The following is a 20,005-nucleotide window of genomic DNA, read 5'->3' as shown; positions in this document are numbered from 1 at the left end:
CATGCTTTTTGGTGGACACGGCAAATGCCTATTCTACAGCAGAACTTAGCCCCCGCCTCCACCTCCTCACTCCCCCTCCCAAACTGCACATATACACCAAACCCAACCAGACACCTCCTCCTTCCTTCCTCACTACCCTCTCCCTGGTCACTAAGGGTTAAGCTTAGGGTCATCTTTAGCTCTTCCCCTCCCTCACCTACCATCTGGTCAAGACGTCTGGCCAGTTTTACCTCTTTGTTCCCTCACATCCTTCCCTCTTTTCATTTCTAATCAGAGGACCCTGAAATGTCCTCTTCTTACTATTTAACTATTGTAAAAACCTCCTACTCATTACCACAGCTCTAGCTACCAACCCACACCAGGTACTAGGGATAGCTAGCATCCCCAAATACAGGCACGACGGCACTCTTCCTGAAAACTGGGGTAATTCTCTGACTCCCCACTGTCTGCAGGTGGGAAACTCAAGTCTCCTTGGGGACCTTCCCCAAAATTAGTGCACCCTGCCTGTTCAGCCTTATCCCCCCATGCCCCAGCCTCCCGGATCCTCCAGCTGCAGCCCAGCTGCCTCCTCTTTGTTCTCAGAAATCCTAGCACCTGCCCCTCTCCCTCAGAGTACTCCCTCTACCATGAGAACACCCCTCCCGTCCCAGATTTTGCCCATGCAAGTCCTGCTCCTGTCTCAGGTATGCATCTAATTTTTCTCACTCCCTTATGAAATCCCACTAAGACTTCAGCAAATAGATTTTTTTTTTTTTTAAGCTATGAACCCCCAAGGGCAGAACAGGAGAGAATACAACAGCAACATGATTGCAGAAGCTGGCACATAGCTCGGGTCAGCTGACCTCACAGCCTGGGTCTGGAGCAGGCTGAGAACACCTGGGTTCCCACCATCCACCAGGAATCCCCCAAAGGCCAGGGAACTGCAGCTCCAGGTCCCCCCACCCCCACAATGGGCTGAACGAGCTGACAGCTGACGTGTATGAAGAGGGCAGGCTGAAAGCTTTCAAAAAGCAGTCAGGGCTGGGCGCAGTGGCTCACGTCTGTAATCCCAACACTTTGGGAGGCCGAGATGGGTGGATCACCTGAGGTCAGGAGTTTGAGACCAGCCTGGCCAACAGGGTGAAACGCAGTCTTTACTAAAAATACAAAAATTAGCCGGGTGTGGTGGCATGCACCTGTAATCCCAGCTACTCAGGATGCTGAGGCAGAAGAATCACTTGAACCCGGGAAGCAGAGGTTGCAGTGAGCCGAGATCGTGCCATTGCACTCTAGCCTGGGCGACAAGAGTTACAACTCTGTCTCAGGGAAAAAAAAAAAAAAAGCAGTCAGACCCCTACCTCCCCCATCTCATGCCAGAGACCTCCCCTCTCCAGCCCTGGAAGAACAGAGGTTTACTTTCTGGGGGAGGGGAGGAAAGTGTGGGGTCTCTCGACTGGGAAATTCAAGGCACAGTTGAGGGCCTGGGGACCTTGCCAAAAATGGGGGTGGCAGGTTAAGTGACTCTTTGCATGCTATCCCCTTCCCCAGCTGAGCTCCCAGATGTTGACACTGAGGTTCCCCAACAAACGGCCTGCCCAGATTACCTACTGGTACACTCAGAACTGGACCCCCACCTGCTCCAGCTCCCAGGCAGCATTTTAGACCCCTCCTAATAATTACGAGCAGGTAACCAAAGGTCCCCGGGCATATTCATTCAAAGAATATGGAGACCAGAAGAAGGAGCAGAGAAAAGCAATTTGGAGGAAACTATGCAGGGAGAAGAAAACTTAAAGAAACAAACATGGCATTCACATCCTTACAGAAATAAGAAAAGATTGCATCAGTGAAAACACAGGATGCTACACGCATTTTTAAAGAACCATTTGGGGAGCAAAAAAACTCTTGGAAATTAAAAAGTATAACAAGACAAAGCAATAGAAGGGTTGAAAGATGAAAGGAAATCTTCTAGAAACTGAAGAAAAGAGACAAAGAGATGGAAAATAGGCAAGAAAGGGAAAAAAATTAGAGGATCAGTCCAAGAGATCCAAAAACTAAATAGGAGTTTCAAAAAGACAGAACAGTAAAAAACAAACAGCAAGAAAAGAAATATTTCAAGAAACTCCCAGCACAGGACACGAGTTTCCACACTGGAAGGACTCGCTGAGAGCCTGACGAAACAGATGAACACGGGCTGACACCAAGCCACCGTGTCAAATGTCAGATCCTGTAAGCTTTCCCAAGGGAGGGTAAGAAGAAAAAAAAGACAAAAGAATCAGAAATCAGAAAGGTTTTGGACTTCTCAGCAGTTCCAGAAGTTAGAAAAGTGCAAAGCAATCCTTCAAACTTGTCAAGGAAAAATTATTTCCAATCTGAAATTCTCTCTCTTTTTTTTTTTTTTTTTTCTTTCCAGAGACAGAGTCTGGCTCTGTCACCCAGTCTGGAGTGCAGTGGCGCAATCTTAGCTCACTGCAACCTCCACCTCCTGGGTTCAAGCAATCCTTCTGCCTCAGCCTTCCGAGTAGCTGGGATTACAGACACACACCACCACGCCCAGCTAATTTTTGTATTTTCAGTAGGGATGGGGCTTCACCATGTTGGCCAAGATGGTCTGGAACTCCTGGCCTCAAGTGATCCACCTGCCTCAGCCTCCCAAAGTGCTGGGCTTACAGGCATGAGCCATCGCGCCTGGCCCCAACCTGAAATTCTCTATCCAGCTAAACTATCAACGATGTATGAAAGTAAAATAAAGAGAAAAGGCAAAGGTCTTTGTCAGGAAGCTGCTGTCAACATGCTGCACCCAAACAAGGGAGCGAGCAAACAAGAAAGAGGAAGTGGGAACGAAGAAGAAAGACAGAGGGAATCCCTGTGAGAGGGCATGCCAAAGTAGCAGAGGGGCAAGGAAGATGGACAGCGCCACCCACTCCCTTCAAGGGGAACTAAAGGAAAATGAAGCCTCTCTTACTGATGAGAGGGCCTATGGCCAAACCTGACCGCAAGACAGGAAAGCAGCATGAACATAACACCTGGAGCCTGACCCACACCTTAGCAGGAGGCCCCAATCCCCACGGACCACGATGTGGAGGCTGTGAAAATCTGCCTAGATGAGAAGCATCCACCTATATATATGCACATACACTCATAAATGTGGAGTACTTCTAGAATGACACTTCAGGAGCTGGTAACAGTGGCTGCCTCTGGGAAAGGTTTCTCCTTCACTGCTGATCCTTTTTTTTTTTTTGAGATGGAGCCTCACCACTGTCGCTCAGGCTGGAGTGCAATGGCGCAATCTTGGCTCACTGCAACCTCTGTCCCCGGGGTTCAAGTGATTCTCATGCCTCAGCCTCTAGAGTAGCTGGGATAACAGGCGTGCACCACCATGCCCGGCTGATTTTTTTTTGTATTTTTAGTAGAGACGGGGTTTCACCATGTTGGCCAGGCTGGTCTTGAGCTCCTGACCTCGGGTGATCCACCTGCCTAGGCATCCCAAAGTGCTGGAATTACAGGCATGAGCCACCACACCCAGCCTTGATCCTTTTGCATTTGTACCATGTACTTGATTATCTATTCAAAAAGTGACTAAGTTGGGGTGCAGTGGCTCACGCCTATAAACTTAGCACTTTGGGAGGCCGAGGCAGGCAGATTACCTGAGGCCAGGAGTTCATCACCAGCCTGGCCAACATGGCAAAACCCCATTTTTACTAAAAATATAGTAATTATCTGGATGTGGTGGCGTGCACCTGTAGTCCCAGTGACTCGGGAGGCTGAAGCAGGATAATTGCTTGAACCCGGGAGGCAGAGGTTGCAGTAAGCAGAGATGCCACTGCACTCCATCCTGAGTGACAGAGAGAGACCCTGTCTCCAAAAAATAAATAAACAAAAAGCGAATAAAATACAACATGCGAAAAGCTATCCTCCTTCAAAGCCCCTCTTCATTGCCCCCTCCCTGAGGAAGCCTTCCCTGGTTCCCAACCCAGGACCAAAGTAAGACAGGGACCCTCTTCCTGGCCTGCTTCTCCCCAGGCCCTGGTTAGTGAGTGCGGGTCATGCATCCAGCCTTGAGCTCTATGAGGGCAGACATAACTAACTCACCTTTATGTCAACTTGGTAGAGATAACTTGCTCCAGGAGAGCTGGAAAGAAACTTTCATTTTCTGCCTACGATATTCCAGGCATCTTCCTTCCAGCCCACTAAATTGTCACCACAATCTCATGGGGTATTATCAACCCTTATTTTCCTGATAAGAAAACTGAGGCTGGGAAGGACCCACAGGAAGTAGCAAACTCAAGAATAATCAAGGCTGTCCAGCTCCAGGGCGCCTGTTTTTTCATGAGAGCAGCTAGCCTGGTGCCTAGCTCACAGTACAGTTCCAAAAATGTTTCACTCAACCAAATTAAATTGGAATTAAGATTTAACTAGAATTAAGATTTTCTAAGATTTTCTTCTGGAGCTGGGGCCTTCCCATGTTCTGAGATCCTGAAAAAGCGGCTGAGGACCCTCGGTGGCAGACAGCACCCCCACCCGGCCAAAGGGAGCCAGGGCCAGCGGTCGCAGCCCAGTGGGAAGTTTCCTCATCAAACCACAGTCTTTTAGCCTACTGCGCTGCCCTCCGGGGCCAGGGTTTTGTTTTTAACAGCTTTATTGAGATACAATTCACATACCATATAGATGATACATGTGAAGTGCAATTCAATGGCCAGGCATAATGGCTCGCACCTATAATCCCAGAAGGCTGAGGTGGGCAGATCACCTTGAGGTCAGGAGTCTAAGATCAGCCTGGCCAACATGGCAAAACCCCATCTCTACTAAAAACACAAAAATTAGCCAGGCGTGGTGGCAGGCACCTGTAATCCCAGCTACTCGGGAGGCTGAGACAGGAGAATCACTTGAACACAGGAGGCGGAGGTCGCAGTGAGCCAAGATTGCGCCACTGCACTCCAGCCTGGGCAACACAGCAAGACTCCATCTCAAGAAACAAATAAAGTGCAATTCAATGGCTTTTTAAATATATTCACAGATATGTGCAACTACGACCACAATCCACTTTTAGAACATTTCATATCCCTTAGCTGTCATGCCTCAAACCCCTTAGCTCCCTCAGCCCTTGGCAACCACTAATCTACTCTCAGTCTCTATGGATTTGCCTATTCTAGACATTTCTTTTCTTTTCTTTTTTTTTTTTTTTTTTGAGATGGAGTTTTGCTCTTGTTGCCCAGGCTGGAGTGCAATGGCACGATCTCGGCTCACCACAACCTCCGCCTCCCGGGTTCAAGCGATTCTCCTGCCTCAGCCTCCCGAGTAGCTGGGATTACAGGCATGCGCCACCACACCTGGCTAATTTTGTATTTTTAGTAGAGATGGGCTTTCTCCATATTGGTCAGGCTGGTCTTGAACTCCCGACCTCAGGGGATCCACCTGCCTCGGCCTCCCAAAGTACTGGGATCACATACGTGAGCCACCATGCCCAGACAATTCTGGACATTTCATATCAACAGAATCATAAATTATGTGGGTTTTGGGTCTGGTTTCTTAGCATATTGCTCTCAAGGTTCATCTGTGTTGTGGCGTGTGCTAGTAGTTCACTTCTTTGTATGGCTAAATAATATCCCATCATATGACTACAGGTATGCGCCACACAATGATGTTGCAGTCAATGATTAAATGCATATATGATGGTGGTCCCATAATATTATTGATTTTACTTGACAGACAGAGTCTCACTCTGTCGCCCAGGCTGGAGTGCAGTGGCGCGACCACAGTGCACTATAGCCTCGAACTCCTGGGTTCCTGAAGCCATCCTCCTGCTTCAGCCTCCCAAGTAGCTAATTTTCTGTTTCCTTTTTTTTTGCAGAGACGGGGTCTTGTGACATTGCCCAGGCTGGTCTTGAACTCCCAGCCTCAAGTCATCCTCCCAGTATGGCCTCCCATGTGAGCCACTGTACCCAGCTAAGAGTTCTTGATGTAGTCTAGATATAAGTTCCTGGTTACATAGATGATTTCCAAAATGTTCTCTCACTTTGTGGGTTGTCTATTCCCTTTCTTGATAGTGTCCTTTAATGTAGAAAAGTTGATTCCGATGACGTACAGTTCATTTTCTTTTATTGCTTGTGCTTTGGCGTCGTATCTAAAAAATCATTGCCCAACCTAAGGTCAGAAAGAATTACACTTATTTTTCTTCTTTTTTTTTTTTTTTTTTTTTGAGACGGAGTCTCGCTCTGTCGCCCAGGCTGGAGTGCTGTGGCCGGATCTCAGCTCACTGCAAGCTCCGCCTCCCGGGTTCCCGCCATTCTCCTGCCTCAGCCTCCCGAGTAGCTGGGACTACAGGCGCCCGCCACCTCGCCCGGCTATATTTTTCTTCTTATAGCTCTTCTTACATTTAGGTCTTTGGTCCATTTTGAATTAATTTTTGTATGTGGTATGAGGTCGGGTCCAGTTCATTCTTGTGCATGCGGATATACAGTTGTTTTAGCGCCACTTGTTAAAAAGACTGTTCTTTCCCCTATTAAATTGTCTTGGCGTTCTTATTGAAAATCAATTAACTGTTAATGTGAGGGTTTACTTCTGGGCTCTCAGTTCGATTCCATCGATCTGTGTGTCTATCCTTACCCCGGTACCACACTGCAGTTAAATTCTGAAATCAGGAAGTGTGAGTCCTCCAACGTTGTTCTTTTTTAAGATTCTTTTGGTTGTTCTGGTTCCCTTGCATTTCTCTGTGAATTTTAGGACTGTCTTGTCAATTTCCGCTAATGAAGGCATCTTGGATTGTGATAGGGATTGCAGATCAATTCACGGAATGTTGCCATCTTAACAATACTAAGTCTCTGATCCATGATCATGGGGTATCTTTCCATTTATTTGGGTCTTCTTTAATTGTTTTCAACAATGTTTTATAGTTTTCAGAGTATAAGTCTTGTACTTTTATTAAATTTATTCCCAAATATTTTATCTTGATGCTATCTTAAATGGAATTGTTTTCTTCATTTTTTCAATTTGCCCACTGCTACTGAAATACAATTGATTTTGGCATACTGATCTTATGTCCTGCAACCTTGCTGAACTCACTTAATTCAAATAGATTTTTAATGGATTCCTTAGGTTTTTCTATACAAGATCATGTCAGCTGAAAAGAAAAATACTTTTACTCTTGCTTTCCAATCTGGATGCTCTTTATTTCATTATCTTTCCTAATTGCCCTTTATGATCAAATTTTGAACTAGTAACTAGTTATGATTTGGCAGCCCCTTCCCAAAAAGCAGCAGCAGCAGCCGCTCTGACCCTAGGATGCCAGAGCTCTCATCCCCGCTGCTTTCCACACCTGCTGAGTGGATGCCTCCTCCGGGGCTTCACCTTTTGGGGAGAGGCTGCCTGGCTGGGGGCTCTGGCTTGCCTCCCTGTATGCCCTTCTCTGGACCCAGGGAGGCTGAGCCCTGTGGGTGGAGGCACCTGGGCTCCCTTGCTGGCTGGACCCTGTGGGTCCAGCCGATGAGAGGCACAGGCAGGAGACAAGGGCAGGTAGGAGGTGGAGAGAGAATGTGGGGTGTGTCTTTCTCACTCTCTACTAGCTTTGATTGTCCTGACCCAGGCTGTGTCTTGTCGCCATGACAGTCCCTGCTGGCATCCCAGTGTCCACTATTCAGCCCTCACTGGTATTTGCAGGAAACACTATATATATATATATATATATTTTTTTTTTTTTTGAGACAGAGTCCCGCTCTGTCACCCAGGCTGCAGTACAATGGTGAATCTTGGCTCACTGCAACCTCTGCCTCCTGGGTTCAAGCAATTCTCCTGCCTCAGCCTCTGGAGTAGCTGGGATTACAAGCACCTGCCACCACGCCTGGCTAATGTTTTTGCATTTTTAGTAGAGATAGGGTTTTGCCATGTTGGTCAGGCTGGTCTTGAACTCCTGACTTCAGGTGATCCGCCCGCCTCAGCCTTCCAAAGTGCTGGGATTACAGGCGTGAGCCACCACGCCCGGCCGGGAAACGCTATTTCTTCTCCTGACCCCTTCAAGCCTAGTGGTGGTAATGACTTTCCACTGTCACTTGGTGCCTCAACTTCCCTTGTTGGGTGTCTGACTTTTCTTTGCTCATTAATTCCGTTTATTAGAAATAGTGTGCAACCCTCAACCATTCCTGGGTAGTCTTGACGGCTATTCTGCTAGATGACACACCCCGACATCCTGTGGAGGAAGGCACTGTGGAACCTAGGTCAAGGTGAAAGCTTGGTTCTCTGGGCAAACTGATTACCAAAGTACTCAGTCCAAGAGCCAAGGAGATAGTAAAGAAATCCAATGGCAAACAGCTTCGGTTCCTGGAAGAGGAAAGTAAACAGCAACCCAGGGAGGACATGACCTTGGCTGTAGTTGCTGCTGTTTTCTCTCCCTATTCTCTACTCCTAGGAGAACATACCTTCGTAGCCCCATGATCTGACCTTTCATCCTATGCTTTGGAGTTTGAGCACAAACACTGACTGGCTCAGAGGCTTCCCGGAGATGGAGTTCTGGGCATCCACTATTGCTGAGTTTATTGTGACGGCCACGTGGCAAGTGTCGGAATCGCTGATCGTTTGTGTGAGCTACTGCTGAGTGCCAGCCACTGCACTGAGTGACTTCTACGATCTCAATCATCAGAGGACTTGTAAGAGGAACATTACTGTAAGCATGGAAACAGACACCCAGATGAACAGCTTGCCTATGGCCTCAGAGCTCAAAGCCACGTAGACCCCTGTCTGCCCGTCATGCCCAGCTGTGCCTCAGGTCCTGCCCTGCCACCCAGGAGTCTCTTGTAGACAGACTGTCAAGATTGATCATGCTAGTGATTAGTAGTTACCAATCTCTCCTCCCTGCCTCCTCCACCATCACTCTTGCCCTGGCCACTCCCGGGCCTGTGATCACACCCTCCTCCTCCTCCAGCTGTATCACATCACAGTCACATCTGTGTGTCCCTCAAACTCTGACCACAGCCCTTCCCCCAGGCTTTCTGTGTAACCACAGCCATGCTGCCCAGCCAACCCCCAGCTGAGTGGACATTTTGTTTTGTTGTTTTGGAGTTCTGCAAACAGCAAGAGCTCCCAGTTCGCCTTTACTCTCAAATGCACACCCCAGGGACGGGAGGGAAGCACAGCGGCTGCGGCGGGCCAGGCTGTCAGGAGCCTAGCCACTATACCACCGCAGCCCACCCACCTGCTGAGCAGCTGCGGACTCGCCAGGACTTACTTTTCAGCTCCACATTAGCAGGGGGGTGTTCATCCAAATACAACAGTTCCTCCTCAAGGATGAAATTAGATTGCTGAACACCCCCATGGGGAGGAAGGAGATATACAGGGTCCGGGGACCTGCGGTGAGTGGATCTACGAAAGCCCTGAGGCCACATTGCCTTTCCCATCTTCTTAATCCCAATCCAAAACGGATGCAGTCTCAGCACTGCCAACTCCTTTCCCCAATCTGAAGGAAGGGGTCATGTCTTATAATCATTATGAAAACAAGAATAATTCATAGTAGCTGGAGTGCCACACCCTGGGTGAGGCACCATCCTGACTCTCTCCTCAATACTCACAAGGCCAGTACGACTCTATCCAACCACGTTGTTGAGTTCGTCCCTACAGACTATAATTATTATTATTTTAAAAAATATATTTTTTGGCTGGGCACAGTGGCTCACACCTGTAATCCCTGCACTTTGGGAGGCCGAGGCAGGCGGATCACCTGAGGTCAGGAGTTCAAAACCAGCCTGGCCAACATGGAGAAACCCCATCTCTACTAAAAATACAAAAAAAAAAAAATTAGCCAGGCGTGGTGGCAGGTACCTGTAATCCCAGCTACTGGGGAGGCTGAGGCAGGAGAATCACTTGAACCCAGGAGGTGGAGGTTGCAGTGAGCCGAGATGATGCCACCGCACTCCAGCCTGGGCAACAGAGTGAGAGACTCCATCTCAGAAATAAATAAATAAATACATTAATAAATTAATTAATAAATATTTAGAGACAGAGTCTCATTTCATCACCCAGGCTGGAGTGCAATGGCGTGATCTCAGCTCCCTGCAACCTCCGCCTCCTAGGCTCAAGCGATTCTCCTGCCTCAGCCTCCCAGGTAGCTGGGATTATAGACACCCACCACCATGCCCAGCTACAGACTATAATTATATTTAACAACCACATTGCTAGCGCTCTGCAGTTTAGAAGGCACTTCAGCAGACACTCTCACTTGCTACTAAGAGTAACCTCGCCTACTAGGCAGGACAAGCACCATCTTCATTTGACAGAAGCTTTTACACAGAGCATGAGACTTTCTGGCCTGTCTCCCACCCCTAATGTCCCACACCAGTTCCTGATCTCCTGCCCCACCTCTCCTGCACCCTGCCCCTCAGGTGACTCACTGTGTCAACATCCTTGAGGAAATGATTTCTGGTTCATGGCCCCAGAGCTGGAGCTTTGGAAGGATAAAGGGAAAAGCAGCCAGGGTCTCTGCCCTCAAGAGACAGGCATTCTAAGGCTGGGCGCGGTGGCTCATGTCTGTAATCTCAGCACTTTGGTAGGCCGAAGCAGGCAGATCACCTGAGCCCAGGAGTTTGAGACCAGCCTGGGCAATGTGGCAAAACTCCGTCTCTACAAAAATACAAAAATTGCCCTTGCGTGGTGGCACATGCCTGTAGTCCCAGCTACTCAGGAGGCTGAGGTGGGAGAATCACCTGAGCCTGGGAGGTCAAGGCTGCAGTGGGCTGTGATCGCACCACTGCACTCCAGCGTGGGTGACACAGCAAGACCCTGTCTCAAAAAACACACACACAAAGACACAAATTCTAATGAAAGAGAAAGGACAAACACAAATAAGGAACTGTATAACTAAGTGGGAAGGAAGGCCTGGCAGGGGCCACCTGGCCAAGTCTGGACCACAGACTGCTGCGATTCTGTGGGAGGGGAACGGCATTTAGAGTTAAACCTTGGATTCAAGTTCTGGCTTTGCTACCACCCATCAAATGACCTTGGAGAATTCACTCTACCTCTCTGGACCTGTTAGTCCATCTACAAAACAGATTTATCCCTCTCAGCGCAGAGGGCTGACAATTAAGGGATCTGTTTTATGGGAAACTTCAAATTGTCTCTTCGGTTTCATAAACCGTAAACCGCAATACACATGCAAAGGACTGTGATTAGATTTCACCTCATCAGAGGCATCAAGTATTTACTGAGCAGCGAACTGCCTGTAATGCACACTTGAGGGATGGAGGATCATATAAAACATGGCCTCTGCCTTTAAGAAAATCACTATCTGCTGATGAGGCAAGACAGGCACAGCCAACATATAACAAACACATAGTGTGTGCAAAGGCACTGCTGCGAGAGAAAAGGGAGAGGAGGCAGGCCGAGCAGCTTAGGAGAGCTAAGTGAAGGCTCACAGAGGAGACACTTGGCCTGGCCCTCAGGAAGGGCGCCAGCGCCTGCTGTGTGAGTGCACTGGGGTGAGAGGGAGAAACAGGGCCAACTGTCCTCATCTCCACGTGTGGACTCCAAGCTGACTCTGTTCAGGGTCAGGGGCCAGTGGAGCCGGTTCAAATCCTGATCACAACCCCCTAATGCTAATTAATCTGGTTACCTAGAGGAACTAACTTTTCTGAGACTCTGTAAAATAAGAATAATTATTTGACTTTGTATGTTCATTGGGAGGATTAAATATGAGAATGCATGTGAACTGGTCTGTATTAGGGATGTAATACATGCTACAAATTAATAATCATCAACATCAAATAAGGTCTTACCGCCAGGGTGAGATCAGATTTTGGAAGGTCAGAAAGCCCAATAAAGAAATGTAGAAACAATGATTTGGGGGTGATCAGCATAGAAGTGACAGCCAAAGCCATGAGAAAGAGCTTGGCCTCAGCAAGGTGGGGAGGGCTGCTGCCCACAAGCCCAGCTCTGGCCACCAGCGTGCTCCCTCCCCACCAGAACCACGGGTGCCTGGGCTGCCCAAGCCCTGGAAAGCTCAGCCCAGGGCGTCACCACTCGCCCGTTTTCCTGAGAAGAGCACAGGAGCAGAGGTGGAACAGCAGAAATGTGAGGAGGAGAAACTGAGGCAGGAATGAAATGGAAGGGATGGTCTTAAGAGGGGCAAACAAATACTGCTAGTATGTCACAGCATAGGAGCCCAAAAGAGAAGTTTCAGGCAGAGGTGGTACCACGAACTCTCAAAGTTGTGGGGAAGGGCAGCACCAAGCAGACGATGACCAGGTGAGAGGCTGACACGGAAACAACAGAAGATGAAGCAGGAAGTTTAAGGGAACAATATGCAGCCCCCACAAAAAGTATGCACTCATTCATTTAATCACTTCTGAATGAGCCTTTACAACATGCCAGGTACTGTCGGTCATCAGAGAGAAAGTTGCGCAAGAGAGAAGAGTTCCCTGTCCTCATGAAACTGACATTTCATGCCAGCCAGGAAACCGAGCACACAAACAAGACCATTCCAGATCCATCCTGATTGGTAAGTACTGTCTTCCGGCCTCAGACCCCCTCCTGATGGCAGGTCTCCCTCGGTGTCACAGAGAAAGGTACCACCTGACAGAGAACAAAGCCACAGAGCTCAACCCCTCCATCCCTGGCCTAGAACTCCCGGGGATGGAATGAGGGGAAAGGCACGTTCTTAACAATTGCTAGTCCTGGCCGGGAGCAGTGGCTCAAGCCTGTAATCCCAGCACTTTGGGAGGCCGAGACGGGCGGATCACAAGGTCAGGAGATCGAGACCATCCTGGCTAACACGGTGAAACCCCGTCTTTACTAAAAAATACAAAAAACTAGCCGGGCGAGGTGGCGGGCCCCTGTAGTCCCAGCTACTCGGGAGGCTGAGGCAGGAGAATGGCGTAAACCTGGGAGGCGGAGCTTGCAGTGAGCTGAGATTCGGCCACTGCACTCCAGCCTGGGCCACAGAGCGAGACTCCGTCTCAAAACAACAACAACAACAACAACAACAATTGCCAGTCCCAAGCAGTTTGGGACTAAGCAGAGGGAAACATAGCTGAAGCATACATAGATGTCCACGTCACCTCTATCCCCCCAGCCTTTCCTCCCACAAGCATGTGCATGTATACACACGTGCACACTGGCTCTCTCCCCTCTCCTTGGATTGTTATCCCATGACCTGGCAAGGAGCCTGGCCTGTTTGCAGTTAAAGAACCAGAGGCCATTTGGAACCTGATCAGTTTCTCCTCCTCCTGAACTGAGGAAAAGGTTTTCTTCAAAATGGGAGATGTTCTCTCCCCTTAAATGTGAGCAGTGAGTCCTACTCAAACGCCAGAGGTCTGGTCTCCCAAAATACAGGTAGTAACATGTTTTTCCTTTGCTGCTGTCTAGGAGCCCTCACATGTTGAACAGAGCATGACCTCACCCCTCCAATTTCCCAGATTCCTAAAGGAAAGCTGAGCCTTTCTGTTCTGTAACTCCAGGGCATTTTGTGAAGGACTGAGCTGGCTGGGGAGCTGAAGCATAGCACATGAGGGGCCGGCCGGTGCTGAACTAAGAGCAGGGCCTCCCCATGACCACTGGCAGCCACGCCATTTACACAGGGAACCATGTGGCCTTTCCCCCAACTGTCACCATCATGCAAGGGCATTCTGGCCCAGAGCTCTCAGATCCATGGCCAAGGTCTTCTGTCCATGGTCTCAGGCAGAATCTGTTCTCAGCCAGGAACGGTGGCTCACGCCTGTAATCCCAGCACTTTGGGAGGCCGAGGCGGACAGATCACCTGAGGTCAGGAGTTCAAGACCATCCTGGCCAGCATGGTGAAACCCTATCTCTACTAAAAATACAAAATTAGCCGGGTGTGGTGGCGCACACCTGTAATCCCAGCTACTCGAGAGGCTAAGGCAGAAGAATCGCTTGAACCCAGGAGGCAGGGGTTGCAGTGAGTTGAGATCATACCACTGCACTCCAGCCTGGGTGACAGAGCAAGACTCAAAAACAAACAAACAAACAAACAAACAACAACAAAATCTGTTCTTAGGTGAAGTAGGGTTTGCCTACCTCCTGCCCCCCCAGCTTGCCCATGCCTGACCAGAATGGTCCCCAGAGCCCTTGATAAACGATCTGGTCCAACCCTCCCTTGGATTCCTGTTCTCTAAGGACTGTTGCCATCCTTCTACCCTCTGCTCTTCCCAGAGCTAGAAGGCTGCCAAGTTCCAGAGGGAAGAGCAACAATGGCCAGGATGTGTGGGCACCCCTACCCAGGACAGAGTGCCTAGAGGCCTCTGAAAGTCGGTCCTCTTACCATGGCAGTTGGTCTGCAGAGTTCCAGGGAGGCCACAAGTCTGGAACACCCAAGTCTGGGCCCGAGGCCTGCTGCCTGTTTATAATTGATGTTCTAGGTTAATCCCCTGTCAATGACTTTCCAGAACTGTCCCCTCCTTTACCGCTCCCAGGAGAGAGAAGCTGCTTGGGAGCCAATCTCTGGCTTAGGGGTGGGCCTTGAGTAGACTGAGGAAAGGATAAAAAAACAAACACCAGGTCAGGGGTGAGCTGGAAGAGCGGCGGTCAAAAGCCACTGCTCACAAGTTCTGGTGGAAAGATGAAAGGGCAGTGGTGTTTGAGTTTCACAAAGAAGGGAGGGCCAGGGCCAGGGCTGGGAAAGCCAGCCAGGAGAGAGATACGGCATCTGGCCTAAGGAAAGGAGCAGAAGATTCAATGGGGAGAAGAAAAAAGAAGGAGTCTAATGTTTTCCTCCTTCCTGCCAAGACCTCACTATACCTTGGGTTGTCTACCTGGGAACTGGTGACATCATGGGCCTGTCTCCCCACAGGGCCAGAAGACTGGATCCCTCACCAAGGCACATGTTACCTGGTGATTAGTGTGAGCTGGTGGCCCAGTACGATTTATCAGCAAGCAGATGTTCACATGCGTGAACATACTACGAAACCACCCAGCTCAGGTCATTTAACAGTGTTATCCTAAAGGCCACTCCAGTCAGAAACCAGAGCAGAGTTCCCATGTACTGGGCACCACCCCACCATCGCAAGAAAGCAAAACACCAGGCTGGGCTCTGACGAGCTCCTTGGAAGGAGGCACAGTCAATAGCTCACTGTTAGATCTTTTGCCTGGGCTCCTGAACCCGAGGCTAATTGGTCAGAGGTCTTGCATGGTTCGGCACGCTCAGTGTATGACAGGAGACGGCATCTGAAGAGAGCGGGTGGGCTGAGCCTGCTACGGGAATGTAAGTGCACCCTGATCCAAGCCAGGCAGAGAGGTCTGAACACCCCGATGTCCCCAAGAACATGCGTTAACTGAAAAGTCAGGATGGAGGGATCCTGCACATTCCTTCAGGTCCAGGATCCTGACCAGCACCAACACCTCTGTTTCTGCCTCTTCTCCATCTTTTCCCAAGATGACAACAAGCAGCTTTCTGCTTCCCTTCCAGCCCCCAAAGGAAGGGGGCAGCTACCCGGAAAGTGAGCCCGGAATGACACTCAAACCAGGGGCCCTGCCTGGGAATAAAGAGTAGAGGATCAGCTGGAACGGCAAAGTGGGAAATGGTGGAAAGTCCCCATGTCCAGTGCCACAGCTGCTAGTTGTGACAATTCTTGTCCTTATCCTAGCACCAGGATAGGCACTGGGTGCCTCTTCCCCAGCTGGAGGCAAAGAGGTGCCACCAACTCCTACACTCGCCTTGAGATTTGCCATCTAGCTGGTCAGCTGCTGGGGGCGGGGGGCGGAGCTGGAGGAAGTATCTGCATGGAGCCTGCACCCGGCCTAAGCCTCATCCAGGAGTGCCATTCCCAGTGACTTGCCCAGCGTCATACTGGTCATGGGCCCCGGCCATCTCCACTCGTGCTTCATTCCTCAGCACACAGCGGTCATGCAGGACATGATCTTCGGAACAGGCGTCCCTGCCGCTCCCCACAGAAGAGAAGCTGCCTGAGAGTTGGGTCACAGCTTACTCAGCTCTACCTGCAGTGAGCATTTCACAGGCTACTACTGGATTGGACCAAAAATGTAATCACCGCCACATGTCCTATTCGGTTCAGTGCAGCCTGCCTGGGTCTCCACCAGCACTGGGGAGCCAGAGCTGACAAGACACAGTCCCTGCCCTCCAGGAGCTCACATCAGGGAAGGCACTAGACACACAAACAAAGAAGAGAAACCAAGTATGGTGGGGGCCAAAGGAAGCAAGCGCCGGCGCTGAACTAGTGGTGGGAGGAGGGGACTCAGGTATTAGGAAACCGTGGGAGTTGAGACTCACAGACAAGGTGAATGACAGAGGACTGGCCAGAAGGGAAAAGGGAAGAGAGTGGTGTAGCCAGGACACTGGCCATTGTGTGGTCACAAACCATGCAGTTTGGCATGGCTGGAACATGGGGTATGAGCAGAAGGGGACGCAGGGGCCTGAGCACTCACTGCAGCGGAGCAACACAGCGTGATCCATGCTGTCTTCAATTTACACAGAAAGCCCGGTGTCGAAAAATTCAACAATTAACCTTCTATGCAATTGTAAAATACGCTGCAACCAACAATTACTACGACTTTGTAAGGGTTTCTTCATCTGAGAAAAACACAAGCCGGGGGAGTAAGTGTCTGGCTTAGTTAAACGGTAGCAAGGTTATGCGCTGCTGCCCTGGCAAATGAGTCGCTCACATGCTCAACAGCACTGTTAGTCCTGGGTGACAAACAGAAGCAGGCTTCCAGCTGGAGGTTCCAGGTGGAGAACACGCTGGTCTGTGCTCAGCTCTGGGTAGTGCTTGCATCTGTCCCGTCCTTGTCTTGGCTCATGGTGCATCCTGCAGAAAGCTCCTTGTGCCATCAGGGCAGCTGGATGGACCCTTCTAACAGCCTTGGTCCCCCATTCTCCTCGGCCACCCCAAATCTAGCCACACATGCACTGACGTCGTATGACTTCTATGGAGCAAAGCAAGCAAGTAGAGTTTCTTTCATTTATTCAGAAAGCCTGTAAGGACTGTCCACCAAGTAACAAAAAAGAGGCTAGGTGCTATGGGGAAGCAGAGAGGGTGATGGACCCACACTTTAAGAACTCACCATGTGGCCGGTGAAGGCAAGATCTGCATGTGGCAAATTAGCATCCACCCCCAGAGTTAACTGCCAAAGAATAAGGCTGCAGGGCAGGGGATCACAGGGGCTAAGGTTTCCAGGCCTCTACTGTCCATGACCCCTAGAAAGATGCAACAAACCGGCCAGGCGCAGTGGCTCACGCCTGTAATCCCAGCACTTTGGGAGGCCGAGGCGGGCGGATCACAAGGTCAGGAGATCGAGACCATCCTGGCTAACTCGGTGAAACCCTGTCTTTACTAAAAATACAAAGCCGGGCGAGGTGGCGGGTGCTTGTAGTCCCAGCTACTCAGGAGGCTGAGGCAGGAGAATGGCGTGAACCCGGGAGGCGGAGCTTGCAGTGAGCCAAGATCACGCCAGTGCACTCCAGCCTGGGCAACAGAGCAAGACTGTCTCAAAACAAACAAACAAACAAACAAAATGCAAAAAACCAACTACTTTGTGATATCGGCTCCAGGCCAGAGAGCAAAGGCTCTGGACTGATCCAACCCAACCCTGGTGTTGACAGTCTTACAGTGCCGCAGAATGCCCGGTGTCCTTCCTCCTCCACACAAGTCACATAAACCCACTGTTCTCTTCTCCCAGCACTGCAGTTTGAGCTCTGGGAACTGTGTTTAACTGCAACTCCAACACTTAAGTCACTCTTCAACTTGGGAATTTACGTCACCTTCTGAACTTTAGTTTCCTGATCTATAAAATGCAGAATGATCTGAGTCATCTTGTGGAGCTGCTATGAGAACCCAAATGAGGTAACGTAGTTTTGAAATACCTAAGAGAGTCTAGCACAGTAGAGATGTCCCAAAAAATGACCCCAATGGTCAGCCCTTGTGATAATAGCCTTAGTCCTTCTCTCTTCCATCATGCCCTAGGGCCTCAATATAAGACAGGAAGAGACCTAGACACAAGCCCAGGGAGGCTAAGAACAGAATGTCAGTCCCTTGTAGGATGGTGACTAGAAGGAGCTGCGAGCTGTGAATCAGACAGTCATGGCCCTATCTCTGCTACTGTTACCAGTGCTGTGCCAAGAGGCAAGTCATCCCGCCATCCTGGGATTCAGTTTCCTCCCCCACTAGACAGGGATAATAATTACCAGCCTCCTTCACAGGAGCAGCTTGGACAAAAAAAAGAAAAAAATCATAACACAGGTGCAATGGCAGATGCCTGTGGTCCCAGCTACTCTGGACGCTAAGGCAGGAGTTCGAGGCTGTAGTGAGTTATGATCACACTTGTAAACAGTCACCGTACTACAGCCTGGGCAACACAGCCAGAGCTTGTCTCTCTCTTTTTTTTTTTTTTTGAGATGGAGTTTCACTCTTGTTGCCCAGGCTGGAGTACAATGGCACGATCTCGGCTCACTGCAACCTTCACTTCCTGGGTTCAAGACATTCTCCTGCCTCAGTTTCCCAAGTAGCTAGAATTATAGGCATCCACCACAATGCCTAATTATTTGTTGTATTTTTAGTGGAGACAGGGTTTCACCATGTTGGCCAGGCTGGTCTCAAACTCCTGACCTCAAGTGATCTACCCACCTCGGCCTCCCAGAGTGCTGAGATTACAGGCGTGAGCCACCATGCCCGGCCCAGAGCTTCTCTCTTTAAAAAAAATAACAATAAATAAGACACATCCCTGTCTTCAGTCTAGTTAAGAAGGAAGGCATAAAGAGGAAGAGATTAAACAACATAAAGTTAAATTAATAGAAGGACAAGCATTGAAAAGAATACAAACTCAGGAATAAATTTAACGAAAGAAATGCAAACCTTAGGCCGGGTACATGCCTGTAATCCCAGCTACTTGGGAGGCTGAGGCATGAGAATCACTTGAACCTGGGAGGCGGAGGTTGTGGTGAGCCAAGATCATGCCACTGCACTCCAGCCTGGGCAATACAGTGAGACTCCATCAAAAAAAAAAAAAAAAAAAAACAAAGAAGAGAAGAGGAAGAGAAAAGAAGAGAAGAGCAAACCTTATACACTGAAAACTGTAAAAGACCCTCAAAAGAAATTAGAAACCGAAAGGAAAGGAAAGATACCACATGTTCACGGGTCAGAGACTGCATGTTGCTAAGATGGGAATACTCCCCACACTGACCTACAATCCCCATCGCAGTCCTAGATGTCCCAACAGTTTTGCCCACCACTGCCTTTGCACCATTGGTGCCAATGTCAACACACAGGAAAAGGCAAAGAACCTCTTGGTATTATTATGGAAATCCTTTTGACTCACAGACCCCCCTGGAATGGTCTTGAGGAGCTGCAGGGGCCTGGGGACCTCACTTTGAGAACCACCAGTCTAGGAAGACACTCCCTGCTGGCCTGGGAGAAGGTAATGCCAATTTTGGAATAAAACAAACAACCTTTTTCACCTTGGGACACAAGAAGAGGCAGGGAGGTAAGCGGCGTGATTCCTGTACTGAGTAGGTGGGAGGGCTGACCTCAGCGCTGAGTGACTGACAGCCGTAAAAGGTACAGTTCAGCTGAGCAGCCACTTCCTGTGGGAACTTCCAAATCTAACAACCTGCTCTCCGCTGGTTTCCTCTCCACCCTTTCCATTCCTTTGACCTCAACACAAAATAGGCAGCTTTGATTCATGGGATCCTTTTCCTGCTTCCCCACTAGAGTGGGCCAAGAGGGAATGGGGATGGTTGAGGAAGGAGGGCAAGAAGCAGGAAGGGAAGAGGACGGCAAATACTATCAGCTCCTGCCTCTGTCCAGCTGCCCCCAGCCTCAGTTCACCCTGGGGTGGGGAGGGGTCTCCCAGCAATTCCCACCACACTCCCTTCCTGCCAATTAGCCCCCTAGTTCAGCATTAACGAAGGGCTTCCTCCTGCCACAGCTGAGGTCACTGGGTAGGGAAGGCTCCTTCTCTCATCACCGCAGTTGTAAGCCCCCACCCAGCAACCCACACAAGACCCCAGGTTGGCTCAAAGCCCAGCCCTCACAGGATATTCAGTAAAACAACGTGCAATCCGGGTGGGAACGACTTTCTCATT

General features: G+C 49.6%; 1 protein-coding gene across 5 annotated transcripts in view; it reads right to left on the bottom strand.

The window, feature by feature from the left end:
- PC (pyruvate carboxylase) overlaps positions 1 to 20,005 on the bottom strand; it is a 109,134-nt gene that overhangs the window by 47,256 nt on the left and 41,873 nt on the right. The window contains exon 1 of one of the 5 annotated variants that reach the window (XM_050756578.1): positions 14,234 to 14,410. The exons of the other annotated variants lie outside the window; for them this stretch is intronic. Within the exon in view, the coding sequence (XP_050612535.1) occupies positions 14,234 to 14,236 (3 nt within the window). The 5' untranslated portion in view covers positions 14,237 to 14,410. Of the gene's footprint in view, positions 1 to 14,233; positions 14,411 to 20,005 lie in introns of those variants that run through there. 5 annotated transcript variants of the gene reach the window in all.

This window comes from Macaca thibetana, chromosome 14 (genome assembly GCF_024542745.1).
Source record: "Macaca thibetana thibetana isolate TM-01 chromosome 14, ASM2454274v1, whole genome shotgun sequence".
NCBI classification, from domain to species: domain Eukaryota; kingdom Metazoa; phylum Chordata; class Mammalia; order Primates; family Cercopithecidae; genus Macaca; species Macaca thibetana.
This window is presented reverse-complemented; position numbering and strand designations above follow the sequence as displayed.